We start from the raw sequence: 18,964 nt of genomic DNA on the forward strand, positions 1-18,964 counted from the left end.
GCGACGCCGTGCTGGCTGTCCCTGACCACGGCCGTGTCTGCGTAACGTGTGTGCAGGTGCACACGCCCACCAGGCGCGTCGTTTGGCGGGTAGGGGCGGGCGGCCAGCGGCGGGCAGCTGTGCAAATGCGCCCCCGCCTGGCGGGGTTACGGAGTCCTCCCTCCTCCCTGCAGGCTGGTACTCGGGCTGCGGGGTCAGGCTGCTCCCGTCCGCACGCGGGAGGACACGGCGGCAAATTCTCCACTCGGGACCCAGCCTTGCTTGTTGTGAAGGCAGGACGGGGCCGGGCTCTCCGTCCTGGACCAGGTGTTCCAAACCGCAAGGCCCCGCGGTGACCCCCGCAGGTGCCCCGCAGCATCCGAGAGGCGCCGTGGCGGGATTGTATTCGTGCTACGGGACGCCCGCGTGTGCACCGCATAAGGGACAGACGTCCAATCACGTTGTGATTACACCCGAAACTAGTGTAACATCGTGTGTCAGCTGCACCCCGCTTAAAAAGTAGATAATAGATACATAAATAATTAGCCTGTGAAACCATGAGGACATACAGTCTGGTTCTCGAGTTGAGTAAATCAGTTTTACTTCCAAAAAAACCCCAAAAAGTCCTGTTGGAATTGGGGAGGGATGGGTTAGGAACTGTCTTTGCCTGTTCTGTTGCTCCAAACTCTGGAAAAAACAAGATGATAATAATTGGTATAATCTCCAGTCTTACCCCTCCTCTATTTTTGTGCCTCTGGACAGATGACATCAGATGGCCACCAGTCACTGAGTGGGAGGGAAGGGATTTACCCATGGCAGTCACCACAGGCCCCAGTAAACGAGAGGTTTTACCGACAGCTCCCACAAATCGTCCACAGGGACAGAAAAATAAACCAGGAGGACCTTGTTGAGTGTTTAGGGTTCCACGGACACTCCTGTGATATGCTGAGCGTCCTGAAGGCAGAAAACAGTCACGAAAGCTCACCGGCAGGCAGAGAGTGCAAGTATTGGGTCCTGGGGGGGGCGTGCCAGGAAGTTGCTGGTTATGACAAGGCCTCTGCTGGTTGGACCCCCAGGTCCACACACACACAGAGCTCAACGAATATGGGAAGAGGTTCTCTGGCACTTGCCTGTGTCTGGAGGGATCCAAACGCAGCTGGGTCCTTTCCTTACGTGGAAATGTCGTTTGAGGTCACGAGGTGAGAAAAATAAAGTTTGTGTGAACCATGTAAAATTGTTCCTGACGCTCAAACCTGCTCACGGTCCTTCCTAGGACACCCGCCTCGGCATCCAGCTCCCTGGTCCCCACCGAGCGCCGCTGGCTCCGGTCACTTCTCAGCTGTGCCCCCACCCCCCCCCCCTCCGCCGTCTCCACCACATGCAGGTGTCTTTGCTTCTCCTCTGGTGTTAGCGGGTCACTTTTCCTGCCAGCTCAGAGCCCGCCGGGCCTGTGAGAGCGGTCTGGGCACGAGACCCGAACCCCAGTCACAGACCAACGCGGTATGTCCTCTGAGACACCGGTGATGATGTATTTGTCATTTCATTTCCTTGCCTTCAGGATGACGGACATTTCCTCCTCCTCCTCCGCCCAAGACTTAATAAACCTTCAAGATGAATGTTCAGCTAGCAGGGTCACTAACGGGATGCACCTACTCAACAGCGTCCTGCCAGATGCCCACGTGTGGATTGTAAATTGGGTCAGGATCCACGGCATGGATTGAGATACTTTCCAAGAGGATGTGTTTACACTTTGACTACAATACTTCGTCACCGGGCAAGTTTTCTGCTGTTACTGTTGAAATGGGATAGAAAAAAACGTACAAAAATGGAACAAAGGGAAAACAGGCCACATTTAGAAGATACCGGTTACTACTCTCCAGGGACAGGCAAAGACAAAGTACGACCTTGGGGTTCCACGGGCCCTGGGCTGAAGCGTGTCTCACCAGCTCCACAGAATCCGTGCCGGGGGGCTCAGCCTGGGGATCCCAGGGCCTCGGCTCACCCAGCCCCACAAATAGCCCGGCCTTCGACCTGGGCTGAGGCCTGTTCTCTCACCTTCATGGTGAGAACGAAGTCAGACCTGTACCAGGTAGGGAGCGAGTTGAAAGGGGTCGTGTGTGTGCGGCCCTCAGCATGGTCTCCAGCACCGATGACTTTGCACACGAGATCAGCAGATGATTCCCACTGTTAATTAGGATGGTTACTGACAATTAGGAATTACTGAGAATTCCTAATTAGAATGCAAAACTGATATTTTAAGGTTAGCTGCACATCCCAAATGAAAATAATTTCTGACCCAGCACCCAGACAGCCTGGCGTGAGGAGCAGGCCCCGTCTTTGACGAGTCCTGTTTCCAAACCAAAGCAATAATTGTCGTTCCACCCCCACCCCCCACTGGTCCACAGGGGCCTGAGCAGCCTGACCCGTGTGGCCACGTGAGGGCGGGGACGACTCCCGTGGCCACTGGGCAGGTGCACAGAAATGCAAAGGGAAAGACAAGTGGGCACATGGCCACTGCTCATTTCAGAAAAAAAAAAAAAGACTTTTGCTGTTTTTTAATTTTTAAAAAGTTGTGCATCTTTTCAAAGAATTGTATATTTATACAAATACAAAAATAAACTTTAGCATCAAATCTTCTTGGGAAAATGTTAATCGTTCATTATTATCCAGTAAAGGTACATTTTTTAAATCTCTGGTTTTAATGAAAATAAACAAAAAAAAAATCCTCAAAATTTCTTCACTCTGGTGAAGAATACCTTCTAGTTTTGAGTGAGCTTAGACTCTTTGGCTCCGGCGAGGAAACGGAGAACCCTTAAATGTGGAGGCCGGCACGTCCCCACGGAGGAGACGCCACAGAGGGCTGTAACTTGGTCTTCAGGTGGAAATGTTACTCCTGCTGCCGCGAATGTTGACATTGATGGGAAGTGTGACGTAAAGCAAGGGAACAGACGTCTGCAGAGAAAATTGTTGCCTCGTGCTCTGTGAACACCGTTTTCTGGAGTATTATTTAAAATTCACCTTAAACAGTCTGCTGCTGTTAGTTTTCCACAGAGCCCCTTGCAATGTAAAAGGGAATTCTAGATATAATACCTATGATACACATACTATGTACAGAGATCTTCTAGAAGGGAGATGCATTTCAAACACCTAAATATTATTATGTGTTTAATATATGATTATAAATATTTGATGTATATTACAAACCAAAACGGTTCTTCTTCCAAAACACCGACCGACGAGAGGTGGGTGGGCTGCAGGGAACTGACGTAGCCGCTCAGGTCCACACCCGTGGGGCCATGGGGCTGTCAGCACTGCACACCTGCTTTCCTGCAGCTGCAGGAAACATCTACCTGTTTTCCCAGAACTGTTTTCCGGAACTTCACAGCCCGGTGGTTTATGTGCTTCCTGTCCTCACAGCCATGAGAAAGGAGGCTGTGACCTGGACTTTGAGAACAGTCTGCCTCCCTAAAAGAAGATTCAAGGGTTCATTAAGTTGCTTTCAATGACAAAAATAGAAAGCGGACCTTCTTAGAAGTGGTAAACAGTACAAAAACCAAGGAAACCATGATAAAGGCTATATTTCACAGGTTAGGAAAGTCCTTTAAATTAGCATTTAAGTGATGCATTATGGAATTACACAGTTTATGAAAAGGTAGTACTGAAATTAATTTCCTTTCCCGCATACTTCTCATTTCTCACGTCACACCCTTACTCAGCCCTCTTTGACAAAAAGGGAAGACAAGACCCTTCCCTGTCTGAGGACAGTAAAGCAGGGGATTCTCAGGATTTTCTCACATTTTATGAAAATACAATCTAGAGGGTAGTGATGTGGGAGGCAGAGGGCGCGGGGCAGAGCCCACCGTGGCCTGACTCAGAGGCAGGCCCGCGAGGTGCATCATCTCCCGGGACGCGGACGTGTGTGAACGCAGCTCCACCCAGCAGCGCCCTGGCCTCTCAGATCTAAGAAGCGTGATGCGTCTCTGGAAACTAGTGACACGTTTTATTGGTATCACAACTAGAGGCTCATTATAAAATCACACAGAGTTGTAATATTTGCAGGAAAGAGTCATTTCTTAAGAAAATAATTTAATGCTCAGCGCTCAGCAGAAGCACTTTTCCTCGCGAAGCTCTGGCTGTCCATGAATGTGGGGTCCACTGAGGCCACCTTTGCTGCTAGGAAGGCGTGAACACAGTGCAGGACGGCTGTCAGGTCCGGGAATTCGAGTTCCTGGAAGAAGAATAAGAAGATAAAATGAAACGCTGTGAGTCTTAGAAAAGCACATTACAAAAACACGTAACAGATTCTACGCTTTTTGAGCTCCCAGAAAATCACTCAAGTACAAACACATATGGAATAAGGATGGACTGAGGTCAAAGCAGACACCTGCGGTCTCACGGGACACAAACAGGAAGACACTACTTGTTTTGCAGGGGCCCCTGACAGATCGGGCTGACGGCTTCATTTTCTTGCATCTCATACAGGTGATGCCCCTTCTGGGTGCCGCCCGGACCCCGTCTGCATCAGGATGTGGGCTCCTGACCGGGCGGAGTGACTTTACTCAGGCCCCACTGACGCCTGGCCCGGTTGGTGCTTAGGCGAAGTTGTGACGGGGTCTCAGCATAGCAGGGCTCCTGGTGTTCAGAATTCAGTAGGACTGACCACTGTGCGTTAGCCGTGGTGTGTGTGCGCATGCCTGTGCATGCATATGTTATGTGTGCACACGTGTGTATGCCTGTGCGTGTGCAACCATTCGTGGAAGGAACCGCCAGCAGCGGGTGAGCAGAGCGCGTGGGGCTCCCGGGCACAGGTGGGACCGTGGCTCACCCTCAGGCTGTCACCAGCCCAACAGGAGAAAGAGGAAATGATGCCCAAGGGGCAGGTTTCCTACAGAGACAGAGGTGCCCCATCAGGTAAGAAAATAAAAGTAAAAACACTCAAACTCCTGGGTCCCTCCGTCCCCATGCAGAAGATCCCAGATGCACCTGAAACAAAAAGGAGTCACAGACGGCCTTCCCTGTTCCTGAAAGCCCCACCCAGGTGCCCACGACCCTCCAGTGCGCTCGTCAGCCACGGACCCGCACGAGTGAGCTGCCACGGCGTCATCAGTGTCCTAACATTGCTGATGGTGACATGTGTGTCCTCTCTGGCTGCCCTCCCCACCCCCATTCTACCCGTGGAGAGAAAGCTTTAAATGCATTACTCTGACTTTTTTCTCTCCTACTTTGGCACAATAAAGTTCCAAAATAGTTGAAAACATCAAAATCCCTTTTTTTTTTTTTTTTTAATTTTTTTTTTCAACGTTTATTTATTTTTGGGACAGAGAGAGACAGAGCATGAACGGGGGAGGGGCAGAGAGAGAAGGAGACACAGAATCGGAAACAGGCTCCAGGCTCCGAGCCATCAGCCCAGAGCCTGACGCGGGGCTCGAACTCACGGACCGCGAGATCGTGACCTGGCTGAAGTCGGACGCTTAACCGACTGCGCCACACAGGCGCCCCCAAAATCCCTTTTAAGATGCTTGCTACCCGATTGACAGCTTAACTAAGTCTTGTCTACACCCCCTGTGCTCTACACTGTGGACGCGGCCTCAGAAGGAGCCATGTCACTGTCCAGGATGACAGGCTGGCTCGTCTATTCCACAGACCCACTCCTTTCTGCACCTCTGAAGACAGGATCTCTGAGATGCACGGAGGGCATCTGCAGGAAGGTGAACCCCTGCAGGAAGGGGCACCTGCCCACAGATGGGCCGATGAGGTCCCTGTGCTCGGAGCCACCAATTCCAGGTACAGGAACAAGAAGGGCCCCTTTTCTCTGTTCCACTTTGGATTAAGTTCCTTCTTTACAGGCAAATGAATCTGTACCTTGACAGCCGCATGACTGATTACTGCTTACTTTCACCCTTTCTGAGTAATGACCAGCAAGGTGTCTTAGTGGTTCCAGGTGCACCCTCCTGCGACAGCGTCCTAACACTTACGTGTTCCTGAGGAATCACCTCACTCCGCAGCCCTCGTGTCACCACAGGATCTAGAAGCTGCCTGGACCTCATGGCAGACCTCACCCCAAGCCAGCCCGCCAGTGGTGCCCACACCTTGGGACTCAGTCATGGTGGTCTTCCCGGAGAAGAGGAACTAACGAGTCTCTCGCTAGAAGGAACACGAGGTTCTTGCAAATCTCACACAAACCTAATACAATTTCTGCATTTACAAGTCATAATTACTGAGCTGCCTGAAGGGACATTTCAAAAGAAGAGCTGCCACGTCCACGCGATATGCCTCAAGGTCTTGGTTTAACATCTGCAAATTGGAAACTGCTTTTCAAGTTCCCAGAAGACTTGTCTGGAAGTGCACGGCGCCAAAACAAGGAGCCGGGCACCTCCAGCACGAAGGCCCGCGGAGGGCGACATCGATACCTTCTGGCCCCACGTGTCGAAGGCACACACAGAATCTCTGCTCACACCAGTAAATTCCACACAAAACCACAGTCGACGGAGTCAAAATCCAGGAACCAATTTAAAGCCTCCACTCTAGGTTTTCCAGATACCGAGTAAGCAGGCGCCCCGTGAACCTGCAGCCAGAGACCCAGCTACCTCCGGCTGGTGTCCTATCCACGTGCCACCAGCAAGGCTCTCCGGTGACACTCATCGACCTGAGCAGTCATGTGTGGAGTTCTGACCTCATGCCCACCAGGCAGTGAAGGCCCAGCATGCACAGCCGCCACGGAAAGCCACCCACGGAGAGCCCCCGACGGAGGAGCCCCTCCCCCCCAGCCGCCAGGGAGAACCCTCCACAGAGAACCCCCCCCCCACGGACAGCTCCCCACGGAGAGCCGCCCACACTGGGGGAGAAGTGGCAGCGTGACGGTATGCACAGAGCAGCGCCTCCCCGAGCTGTGTGACGGTGACAGGTGCTAAGGAGGCGCGGGTCTCTGGGGGGGTCGCCGTGCCCCCGAGTCCACCAGGTCGTGTCTCTTGGAGTGCCATGCTGTGTGCTTTGTCTCTCAGATCTGCTTGACTTGAGGACGGGGCATTGTGGAGGCCCACTCAGCTGAGCAGATGAAGGAAATGGGGTCTGTCCCCAACAGAGCATGTGCAGCCTTAAAAGGAAGGAACTCCCACCTGCTTCAACAGGGATTAAGGACATGAGGTTGAGAGGAACGAGCCGGTCACAAAGAACACACCCTGTGTGATTCCCCTACACGAGGCGCCTGAAGTCACTGACACGGAGGGAGGACTGAGTGCTCGGTGAGGGCGCAGAAGGAAGGCCCTCCCCGGCGGCTGCAGCGCCCGTGACACTGTCCCGGCTGTGCGGACCCTCAAGCCGGTCCTTCAGGCACGTCTGTCCTCCTGCACCGTCGGTCACTCCCACTCACATCCTGCAGCACCGTCAGGTGCAAATCGTGTGCATCTTACAGACAAGATTGCTGAGGTCCCGAGAGCCAGGCCGCACGCGCCTGGGGATGGACTCGCCTGCACTCGGCCCGTCCGCCGGCCCCCAGCACCTCGCCCACGCCTTTCTTCGGTGGCATGTTTGTCCCGATGACCTAGGTCTTTAGAAACCGTTGTTAAATATTTCGCGGTGGCCGAAATAATGATCTGGACTACGACTCACAGCTTATATAATCATCAACTTTTGAGTGTTCTAATACCTAGAACTTCTCCTTAACGAAGTAAAACTTCTTAGGGAGCCATGTGTGAATTCCAGATGTGAATCATGAGGTCGCCCGGAGCTGAGACAACTCTTCTTCCTCAGTCCTTGCTCCAGGCCTGCGGCATCGATCGCAAGAGTGACGCGTCCAATCAGTGTACAGATGTCAGAATCACCTGTGTGTCCCCAGTAAACCTCTTCCAGTAGAAATCACATCGCTATCCGTATTTCCATCTCGGTGCACAAATCAGTGGCATTTGTCGGAAAGTGTCTGAGGTGACGGACGTCCCTTCCAAAGCCCAGTGGCCAGCGTCAGGTGCCCTCTTTCTCTAATAGCCATCGGAGACCCTGTGCAAGGGGACAGCTGAACGTCCACCACCATCTAAGAGGACAGTTTCCACTCGGCCACAGCGATCCACACGCAGGTGGCACTTCCACGGGGGCCTCAGCCTGTCCCTTCCCCACGAAGGCAACACAGAGGCTATGGGGCTAGTGAGCAAAGCCACACGGGAACGGATGCTGGCAGAACACAAGGACGAACATCTGGGATAACAGATGCACCTTGTAATCGTCCTGAGATGCACACAGGTGGGACTGGAGATGAGACGGAGTCGTGAGGAACAGCCCGGCCCCAGAGCTTGGCAGGTGCGGAACCGCACACAGAGTGTGATGGGGAGACATTGCACCACACCCTCGGGACAGAGATCACCACCTGTGGGAAGGACGGGGTGGGGCACGAGCCCTGCTCCCAGGGGAGGGGCGACAGGGTGACAGGCCCACCCGGCAGACAGGGACAGACACCACAGAGTCCTAGGTGAGGGGTCACCCGGCAGAGCGTGGGAAAACCAAGATCCCAAACATCCGAGGGGGGCAGGTTAGGTCTGGAAAGAGGGAGTCTCACGGAGGCCGTGATTCCCTGGGATGGCAGAGGACGGGGAGGGGACAGTCCAGCCCGTCCACCGTCGGGTCACACGGAGACCTGTTCAAAGTGCCCCCCTGACACACGCCCCCACCTTCCAACCCTGCTGGGAATCCCCGGGCCGACCACTCCCGTTCTCTGTTGGGTCCCCCTCTTCCTCGAGGAAAGCGCTCCCCGTGACCTTTGCCGCGTCCTCTGTGACTCCCCTCCTGACACTGCCGCCTCACGCCGGGAAGCCTGATTCTCTGGCTCATATCTGAAGCCACTTTTTCCTCTTCGGCAAACAGCAGAATGATAACTTCCTAAGTTTTATTTATGTGAAAGCTCGGCACTGTTACCTTGCCAGGACGTTGAGAACGTCTGAGTCTCCCAACAGCTCTGAGTGTGTCTGTCCCCCAGGGACACGTACTGGAAGGCCGAGCGTCTGCTCCGGGAAGGCTGTTTGCACGAGTGTGGTCTCGAGCCTGCAGCAAGTCCACAGGGGCTCACACGTGCCAAGGGGGGCTGCCAGGCTGTGAAGGGCACCTCCTTTTCTCTGCTGTTAGAAATGTTTTATTTGGAAATTCCCGTGTTCTGACAAGGACACATACTCTCTTAGGCATAAACAAAGTGAATTTCCCACAGAGCTGGTAAAGGTTTTCCCTGTGAAATTAATATAGAAAACTAAAATAGAAATAAGTGTATTAGATGGGGCGCCCGGGCAGCTCAGTGGGTTAAGCGTCTGACTTCGGCTCAGGTCATGATCTCACAGTTTGTGAGTCCGAGCCCCACCTCAGGCTCTGTGCTGACAGCTGGGAGCCTGGAGCCTGCTTTCATTCTGTGTGTGTCTCTCTCTCTGCCCCTCCCCTGCTCCCACTCTGTCTCTCGCTCGCTCACTCAAAAATAAACATTTAAAAAATTAAAAAAAATAAATACAGAAACCAAGAGGCCTCATCCTGGGCAGCCAGTGAGTCTGACCTTTGTCCCTTAATGGACTGGGGACAATTACAGAGGGGGACATGGGCCCAGGCTATGGGCTTGTGTCACTTGCCCACAGCACTTGGTGGGCTGGCCGGTTCTTGGGTCCTATTCTGTCATTCACAGGCTCAGGCCGGTTCTTTCTTTAACTCAGGATGTGCAGGCCCTGTGTTTAGACCACTGACCAGACACACGGTCAACTTGTGCTCACCGCTCCACACAGCCGGGTGTCCACACAGTGACGAACACGGAGGAGGCACCGTGGACGGAGGAGATGGTCTCTGAGGCGGGGCTGCCCGGGTCCTGGCTTTCATTCCACAACCAGTCGTCTGTGATCCTCAGCAAGTGCCCTGCCGGCGACCCCAGCACTGGCACCTGGGCCTCGGTGGGGATGCCCCTGTGCAGGTGCGCAGGTGAATAACGGCGCACGGCACCTGCTGTTATTATTGACACATGAAGAAGGTTCACTAGGGAAGACCCAACAAGACAGCTCGGTGCACAGACGCTACGTGAAGTCTGTTTCTGTTCAGCTACAACAAGCACCCATCCACCCATTAAATTCTTTTTTCACTTTTCGAGAGAGATCATGAGTAGGGGTGAGAGAAGAGGGAGATGGAGAGAGAGAGAGAATCCCAAGCAGGCTCCACACTCAGCACAGAGCCCCACATGGGCTCGAACCCACAAAGTGTGAGATCATGACCTGAGCTGAAATCAACAGACGCTCAACCGACTGAGCCCCCAGGCGCCCTGGCACCTTTTAAAGAAAGCCTGTGCTCCTTCTGGGTGGGCACCGTCCGTAGCCCAGCCCCGTGAGGGCGGCCAGGGCACCAACGTCCATGTGAACACGCGGTGAGGGCCGGACAGTGTCCTCTGAAGGCTCAGAAGAGGGACGTGTCAGCCCAGGCCTGGGCCAGGCTGAATGACACCTGCCCTGTTTGTGTTTCAGGCAGAACCGATGGGTGCAGCTCGTCCTTAAAAACCACATTTGTCCCACTTAAGTTACATTCCTGCTACCTGAGCTGGTGGCCTTCAGCGCACTGGCTTCTGTGTTCCGCGTCCTCACGCCCAGGCCCGGGCGGCCACACCGACCTTTGCCCTCAAGCCCCATCCCTGGCCCCCTGCTCCTGCACACGCTCCCTCTCATTCCTTCCTTTCCTGTTTCCAGAAGGGTCCGCCACCTGCTGGCACAGCTCTGTGCTTGGGGACAGCGGCTATAGAACCCCTTTTTGCACCTTTACAGTTTCTGGTGGAGGTGATGCAGCCCCAGAAGTGAGTGAGCCTCCTATCACGACAGAAGCTCATCGACGCCTCGGCACAGACCCCTGGAGCAGGAAGGGGTGAACCCGATCCAGCTGGACGCTGTGTGGCCTTCGGCAGATCCCTGTCTGTGCAGAATTTCCTGACTTGCCCCACCTGCACGCCGGGTCTGCCTCCATCCACCCCCTGCCCTGCACATGGGAGGCCCTGAGACAAGGGACCAATGGAGAAGGTCCCCACGCAAGGCATGGCATCTGCCCTCTGCAGCAACGTCCCGTCTTCCCAAGGAGCGGGAGGGCCGTCACCAGGAGACAGCGCTGTCCTCTGTTGAGCGGGGGCGGGGACAGGAGGCTCCTGTTCTTGCAGGCGGTGGTGTGCTGATGTCCACCTTCCTGCGGGCCACAGTGCCCTGGCTCTCAGGGCCGCTTGGCGTGGGGTCCCCGCCACCGTCGTTGGCAGCAGCCGATGGCGGGGTGTCGCGGGAGCTGGGCTCCGGGGGCGCTGGCCTCTGCTCAGTGCCCGCACCACCTGTCACGGCCCAACCCTCTGGGTGTCACCAGTGTGCTCCTGTGCAGGACCCGCTGGTGGGGAAGCAGGACCCGTGAGAAGCCCATCCTCCAGCCCCAGAAACTCAGAGCAGCTCGGGCAGATCAAATTCCTGTCCCCGGGGACTGGCTCCTTTTGTGTGAGATGAACATGGAAAGTCTGAGTTTGAAGGCAAGTTGATTTCTTTCACTTTATTTTTTACACCAAGGTCTTGCAAAGGAAGTGTCTGGAAATCCCAAAGGCAGCCGTGGGTTCCCATAAGGTGATGGGGCAGCCCCGTCAGCGGCTCACGGCACTGGTAACGCCACGGCTGTTAGAAATCCACTCAGACTCTTCGGGAGAGAGGAGCCACCAGGGGTCACTGAGCCCCTTCCAAGAAAGCCCGTGGGCTCCCGTGGTGTCGTCACTGTGGGTTGATGCAGCTCGCTGAGCAGGCCGGGTGCAGCTCTGTATTCGTGGCCTCCTCTTGTTCCCACCAGTTTAAAAATCAGAAACCAAAAATAACCTACTCCTCGCAATGTGCAGATTCTCTTACCTCTGGGACGTGAGCAGCCTGTGCTCGAGCGGAAGGCAGGCTGCCCGGAGGCCTCGAGCTGCCATCAGGACAGCACACAACCAGCTGTGAACCCCGGCACACGCTTGCAGGCTGAGTCAGGAACTGGAGCTGCCCAGGGAACCGCCACGCAGGAGCCTGCCCACGGGAGCCGCCCCACGGGAGCCGCCCCACGGGAGCCGCCCCACGGGAGCCGCCCCACGGGAGCCGTCCCACGGAAGCCGCCCCACAGGAGCCGCCCCACGAGAGCCTTGCCACGGGAGCCACCCCACGGGAGCCGCCCCACGGGAGCCTTGCCATGGGAGCCACCCCACGGGAGCCGCCCCACGGGAGCCGCCCCACGGGAGCCGCCCCATGAGAGCCTTGCCACGGGAGCCACCCCACGGGAGCCGCCCCACGGGAGCCGCCCCACGGGAGCCGCCCCACGGGAGCCGCCCCATGAGAGCCTTGCCACGGGAGCCACCCCACGGGAGCCGCCCCACGGGAGCCGTCCCATGGAAGCTGCCCCACGGGAGCCGCCCCATGAGAGCCTTGCCACGGGAGCCACCCCACGGGAGCCGCCCCACGGGAGCCGTCCCACGGAAGCTGCCCCACAGGAGCCGCCCCACAGGAGCTGCCCCATGAGAGCCTTGCCACGGGAGCCGCCCCACGGGAGCCGCCCCACGGGAGCCGTCCCACGGGAGCTGCCCCACGGGAGCCGCCCCACAGGAGCCGCCCCATGAGAGCCTTGCCACGGGAGCCACCCCACGGGAGCCGCCCCACGGGAGCCGCCCCACGGGAGCCGCCCCATGAGAGCCTTGCCACGGGAGCCACCCCACGGGAGCCGCCCCACGGGAGCCGTCCCACGGAAGCTGCCCCACAGGAGCCGCCCCATGAGAGCCTTGCCACGGGAGCCACCCCACGGGAGCCGCCCCACGGGAGCCGCCCCACGGGAGCCGCCCCACGGGAGCCGTCCCACGGGAGCCGCCCCACAGGAGCCGCCCCATGAGAGCCTTGCCACGGGAGCCACCCCACGGGAGCCGCCCCACGGGAGCCGTCCCACGGAAGCTGCCCCACAGGAGCCGCCCCATGAGAGCCTTGCCACGGGAGCCGCCCCACGGGAGCCGCCCCACGGGAGCCGTCCCACGGGAGCCGCCCCACAGGAGCCGCCCCATGAGAGCCTTGCCACGGGAGCCACCCCACGGGAGCCGCCCCACGGGAGCCGTCCCACGGAAGCTGCCCCACAGGAGCCGCCCCATGAGAGCCTTGCCACGGGAGCCTTGCCACGGGAGCCTTGCCACGGGAGCCGCCCCACGGGAGCCGTCCCACGGAAGCTGCCCCACAGGAGCCGCCCCATGAGAGCCTTGCCACGGGAGCCACCCCACGGGAGCCGCCCCACGGGAGCCGTCCCACGGAAGCTGCCCCACAGGAGCCGCCCCATGAGAGCCTTGCCACGGGAGCCACCCCACGGGAGCCGCCCCACGGGAGCCGTCCCACGGAAGCTGCCCCACAGGAGCCGCCCCATGAGAGCCTTGCCATGGGAGCCACCCCACGGGAGCCGCCCCACGGGAGCCGCCCCATGAGAGCCTTGCCATGGGAGCCGCCCCACGGGAGCCGTCCCACGGGAGCCGCCCCACGGGAGCCGCCCCACGGGAGCCGCCCCATGAGAGCCTTGCCACGGGAGCCACCCCACGGGAGCCGCCCCACGGGAGCCGTCCCACGGAAGCTGCCCCACAGGAGCCGCCCCATGAGAGCCTTGCCATGGGAGCCACCCCACGGGAGCCGCCCCACGGGAGCCGCCCCATGAGAGCCTTGCCATGGGAGCCGCCCCACGGGAGCCGTCCCACGGGAGCCGCCCCACGGGAGCCGCCCCACGGGAGCCGCCCCATGAGAGCCTTGCCACGGGAGCCACCCCACGGGAGCCGCCCCACGGGAGCCGTCCCACGGAAGCTGCCCCACAGGAGCCGCCCCATGAGAGCCTTGCCATGGGAGCCACCCCACGGGAGCCGCCCCACGGGAGCCGTCCCACAGAAGCTGCCCCACAGCAGCCGTCCCACGAGAACCTTCCCACGGGAGCTGCCACTCTGGAGCCACCATGAAGTGTGGACTTGGAAGCTTAACACTCGGTTGCTGGGCAACAAGAAAACGGACACACTGGATTCATCAAAATTGAAACCTTTTGGCATCAAAGGACATTTTCACGGGAGTACAAGGTGAAGACAGCCTACAGACGGGAGAGAACACCCGTAAGTCGTGTTTCTGATGTGGGGTTAACACCCAGCATGTGTGGAGACAGAACTCGCTCAGCTCAACCAGAGAGAGACACACGGCTCTCCTAAAAGATGGGAAAGGACTTGAACTGACATCTCCCCAGAGAAGGTGCACGAGTGGCCGACAACCTCAGAAACGATGCTGCACTCCACTAGGCATCAGGGACATTCACATAAAAACCAGAGGAGACCCCGCCTCACACCCACGAGGGGGCTGGGATTTCACAAAACAGAAAATAACAGATGGGCGAGGGTGGGGAGGACACAGAGCTCTCGCGCGCTGGTGGGAAGTCAGCCCGGCGGCCCCCGGGACACGCCCAGAACCGCCGAGCACACGCTTGTGCACCAGCGCTCACAGCAGCTGGAAGGCGGGACCAGCCATGTGTCTGTGGACAGGGGCTGAACACAACATGGTGTGTCCACACAACAGGACACTGCTCATCTGTCCCACGTGGATGGACCCTGCACACGTGGCACTAAGGGAAGGAGGCCAGACACGAAGCCACTTCTGCGTGGTGCTCGGGACACATCCACGCAGACAGAAGGTAGACTCGGGGTGGGGGGTGAGGGATGGGGACCCTCCCCTCCCGTGTTTACTGGAAACAGGGCTTCCGTGGGGCATCATGGGAAGTGCTGGGGACAGGTGGAGGGGACGGCCGTGCACACGTTTCATTCTATCGTATAGAAGCTGAGTGACGTGAGCTTCACATTAAGCACCCCGGACCTCAGTTTCCCCATGCCATGATGACATCCTCCCTCCACAGAGAAAGTGGCAGAGAGAACGCCTACTCTCTCAAGTCTCCTTGAAAAGATCATGTACAAGGAGCGCCTGGCTGGCTCAGTAGGGGGGAGCATGTGACTTTGATCTTGTGGTTGTGAGTTCAAGCCCCACGTTGGGTATAGAGATTGATTACTTTGAAAAAAAGGACGTGCACATCAGCAAAGCTTCCAGAAACCGCTAACTGCAGGGAGCATTCGTTAATGGACAGCCAGATGCTTGTGTGGGTGACAACCCACAGATGGAACCAGGCTTCCCAATGCCAGGAACCCAGGTCCGGTGTTGTTACGGCCATTGGAATGGCACCTACAGTTATGTAACCTCTCTAAGGAAAGGGCCGTCACCATGGCGCAGCCATAATCAAGAAGAGGGAGTCTAATGGGACAGAAAGTTCTTAGGAAACAGTAACTCTGTGACGCTGGCACCCTCCGCCATGGGCTTGGGAGCACGAGCCGTGCAGCACTGTGCGTTACATAGTTGTCCGTCCCTAGTCCCGAATATCTCATTCACCCCAGGTCCCGACATTAACGGAGATCTGTGCTCCAGCAAGAGGCCCGTGGACATGGCTGATGCTGGACCCAGGTCTTCCGAATGGAGTCGACAGGGAGGCTACCGCTTCACTGGAGGGGGAGCTGACGACCACGGGGTCAGACTGAGGCCAGCGGACGAGAAGCCGGGGTGGCTTCATGGGGGTCAGGCTGGGGCCGGTCTTAAGTCTGGAGACAGCGGGACCGTGGCTGGCACACCCTACTTGCCCCATGTGGGGGAGCGAGCGTTTCGCGGATCGTGGAGGTGCCCTGGTGGCTGTGGGCCAGCTGGCTGCGCTCCACGGGCAGGTTCGCCATAGCCTTTCTTCTGGAAATGGGAGTGCGATGACGTCCCAGCTGGAAGCATGGCAGGTGAGCTGGAGAGTCCCGTGCTCCTCACTGGGCTGCCGCAGCCACAAGCTGGGGCGCCAGGAGCCTTCCAGGAGCAGGCGTCCAACACTGTGCTGGGGGTCCCGTGATGACCCCAGACCTACCGCCCTCACGGAGCCCCCCCACAGCTGGGCTCGCAGGGGCGGAGTGCCAGCGGCACATGACCGCCGTCTCTGCCCTGGTGACGTCCTCTCCACAGCGCTGGGCCTGAGGGATGGGGCACGGCTCCCTGCACCGCTCAGAGATTCGGTTCAACTGCATCTTCCGTCAGTGTGAACACTAGCTCTGGACACGTGGCCCCCAACGGGCTCAAAACCAAGACAAGGACGTCACCTGGACCCCTGAAGGCTACTTCATTTTTTTCTTTTGTTTTTTTTTTTTGCTCTTTGAAATTTAAAGAAAAAATTTATTGAAGATCTGAAAAACAATTCCTAAAAGATTGCCTTTTCCAGAATACTGTAGCTACACAACGCATTGCGTCTATCATGTTAACACGTGCATTAGACACAAATACAAAACCATGAAACAGGCCACCATTCTTCAACAATCGGAGCAAAGGGACGATGCCTAAGGAACAGCATGGACGGCCTGCAGGATGGGCTCTTTAAGCACCACAAAAAAAGGAGCACAGATGAGCATGTTCAGGTATATACACTGAATTGAACCTCTGGCACTAGGAGTCAGAGCAGTTTGTCGTACGGCATTAACACGTATTATAAAATTGCATGGTGTCAAAGGGATAGAACCAGCAGCATTCGAAAGCAGCTTTGTTGTCTAGGCAATGAAACACTACAGTATGTCTCTCATTGTCCATCACTGAATACGTTGGTAGTGACTTTGAAATGAAAAAAAAAGGAAAAAAGGGGCTATAACCCCTTTTATTTTCTCTGTTTAGGATCAAACAGAAAGCAGACACCAATTCTCTTGTACACTAACGTTTGCAAAGAACATCATTTGTATAAGAGGAGGACTGAACAAAAATGTGTTTACAGAAATCCAAACAGAGTGTCAGCGTCTCGCCTCACACAGCCTTCCGATGGTACTCGGGGCGGGGGGTGGGGGGCGACTTCATAATCGCTAGCACTAAACAAGGTTGCAGAATTCTTTGCCAGCTACTTTAGGAAATCATGAAGAGAATTCAGCAACAATGCGAGACTCTTGTCATCCAGAGGCATATAGGCCAACACGGCTGCGGTTCGCACAAACCACCTCGGTGGATGCGGTGCCCTGTGCACCTGGGACGTGGGCGCGTCCGGGTGGCCTGCGAGCATCTCCGCGTACTGCGGCCTCTCAAATCTGTAGAGCAGCTGAGTCCCCAGCATCACACTGAGGTACTCCTTTATCCCGGCCACCACCTCGTTCACAGCGGACTCCTTATTATCTGTGTTTCCTCGAGGTTTCTTGTAATTTGCATAATCCTCTGGAATGGAATCCACGTTCTTCTTGGCAGGAAGAGAAAAGCTGTTTTTGCCGGGGAATTAAGTCCCAACCGTCCACAAGCCGTGGTTTCAGTTCTTCGGGAATCTTTACTTTCACTTCAACTCTGTTCATGGATGTTTCCTCATTCTCAACCGAGTGGTAGGATCCGCTCGGGCCCTTTTCTTGCGAGGAGGCCGAGGTGTCTCCATTTCCAGGTGTTCTCTGTTTGTTCTCTTTGGTTTTCACTTCAACCCTTTTCTGCCGCAGGCCGGCCGTCTTCTTCCCCGGGGCAGTGCCTCTCGTCTCCCCTCTGCACACCACTCCTGTTCCCGCTGTTTCTGCCGACTGGAGTCCACGTGTTTGAGTGCTCCGCTTTCTGGACCCGTTCGTCCCAGTTTTTATTCCAACCATCGTAACGTATAAAGCATGTCGCTTGTCTGTCCTTTATGGCGACCTTCGTGCACTTTGCCTCACGGAGAAGAGGCCCGTGAGAGCACAGCACTCGCTCGCCCTCCTGGAATTTGGGCTCCTGTTTTGGCGCCGCTTGTAAGCGGTTCGCCCCCGCCTCCCCCTTCTCCCACCGCCTACTCTCTACCCCACCCAGCTCCGCGTCGGACGCACCATCAGGCACCACCAGCTCCACATCCCGGGCCCGACCTGCCAGCGCCCGCTGACCTCACGCGCAGCCGAAGGCAACTTCATTTCTGGGATGAGCCACTCAGCAGGCCGAGGGGGCAGCAAAGGGGTTGGGGGGGGGGAAGAGATTGGGAGAGAGAGGGGGAGTAGGGAAGGGAGGAGACAGGGACTTAGGGGGAGAGAGGGTGCAAGGGAAACAGGGAGGGACAAAGGAAGAGAGGGGGAGGTTGGGAGAGCGAGGGGGCGTGGGGGGAAGAGACAGAGAGCGGGTGAGCCTGCTGTCGCTCGAGCGTCCCCGTCCCTGAGAACAGGTTGTGGGAGACAAGAGCACAGACATTCTGGAAGGGGCTGCGGGCACATGTACCTCGGCTTGGCTCAGGCGCCTCCTGCTCACGCCATCACGTGGAACACCCCGTGGCCCGTCCACGTGCCTCCCTCCCTCCGTTGTCCGCTCTCCACTCCACCGGGTCAGCTGTATGGACGACAAATGCCGTGGCACCAACACTCTTGGCCACGGAGCTCAGCAGCCACGCTTCAGTTTCAGAAACGCAACCTCCTTTACTCGCTCTCAGACGCCTCAAGTATACCTGCGTCCACGTTCGCCCTCGTCTTTCCTTCTGGGGCATGTTTGGCCCACACCCTGAGGCCGGGGAGGAGGCGTCACCACAGGCCTCCTCCCGAGGACGCACCTACCGTCCGTGGAGCCGTGCCCTGCCTTCCGCGGCCAGAGGCCCGGGTCCATGTGTGTGGACAGGTGGCTCGGGCTCCTGAGTCTTTTACTTTAGGGATAATTCGAGCACCTTCCTCGTTGGAAACTGGTAACAGTTTCTGTGAGTGTCTCTGGAGGCTCCGTCAATACCGATTTGCTCCTTCTTCGTGAACTTACTAATTGAGAACACGATTAAATGCCGGTTAAAAAGCTCACGTCCAGCTGCTTCTGGCGGCTCAGCCGAGAAGCAGATGTGGAATCGCAGAGACGCGCCAGGCGCACTGGCGGCCACCAGGGCGAGGTCGGGACGAAGGAACCAGGGTGGGGGGGCACTGTGTCCCCTGTGGCACGCTCCTGACTTGGGCCTAACCCGCAGCCCATTCGCGGAACGCGGCCTCGGA

General features: G+C 57.1%; 1 protein-coding gene and 1 pseudogene across 1 annotated transcript in view; both read right to left on the reverse strand.

The window, feature by feature from the left end:
- Positions 1 to 3,977: 3,977 nt before the first annotated feature.
- Positions 3,978 to 18,964, reverse strand: part of SNTG2 (syntrophin gamma 2) — a 131,261-nt gene continuing 116,274 nt past the window's right edge. The window contains 1 exon segment of the mRNA XM_047098334.1: positions 3,978 to 4,207. Coding sequence (XP_046954290.1) covers positions 4,073 to 4,207 — 135 coding nt within the window. The 3' untranslated portion in view covers positions 3,978 to 4,072.
- Positions 16,821 to 18,944, reverse strand: LOC124525765 (mortality factor 4-like protein 1; annotated as a pseudogene).

The sequence above is a fragment of the Lynx rufus genome, unplaced genomic scaffold, assembly GCF_022079265.1.
Source record: "Lynx rufus isolate CCGP_SWC_20201006 ecotype Redwood Valley unplaced genomic scaffold, mLynRuf1.p SCAF_47, whole genome shotgun sequence".
NCBI classification, from domain to species: domain Eukaryota; kingdom Metazoa; phylum Chordata; class Mammalia; order Carnivora; family Felidae; genus Lynx; species Lynx rufus.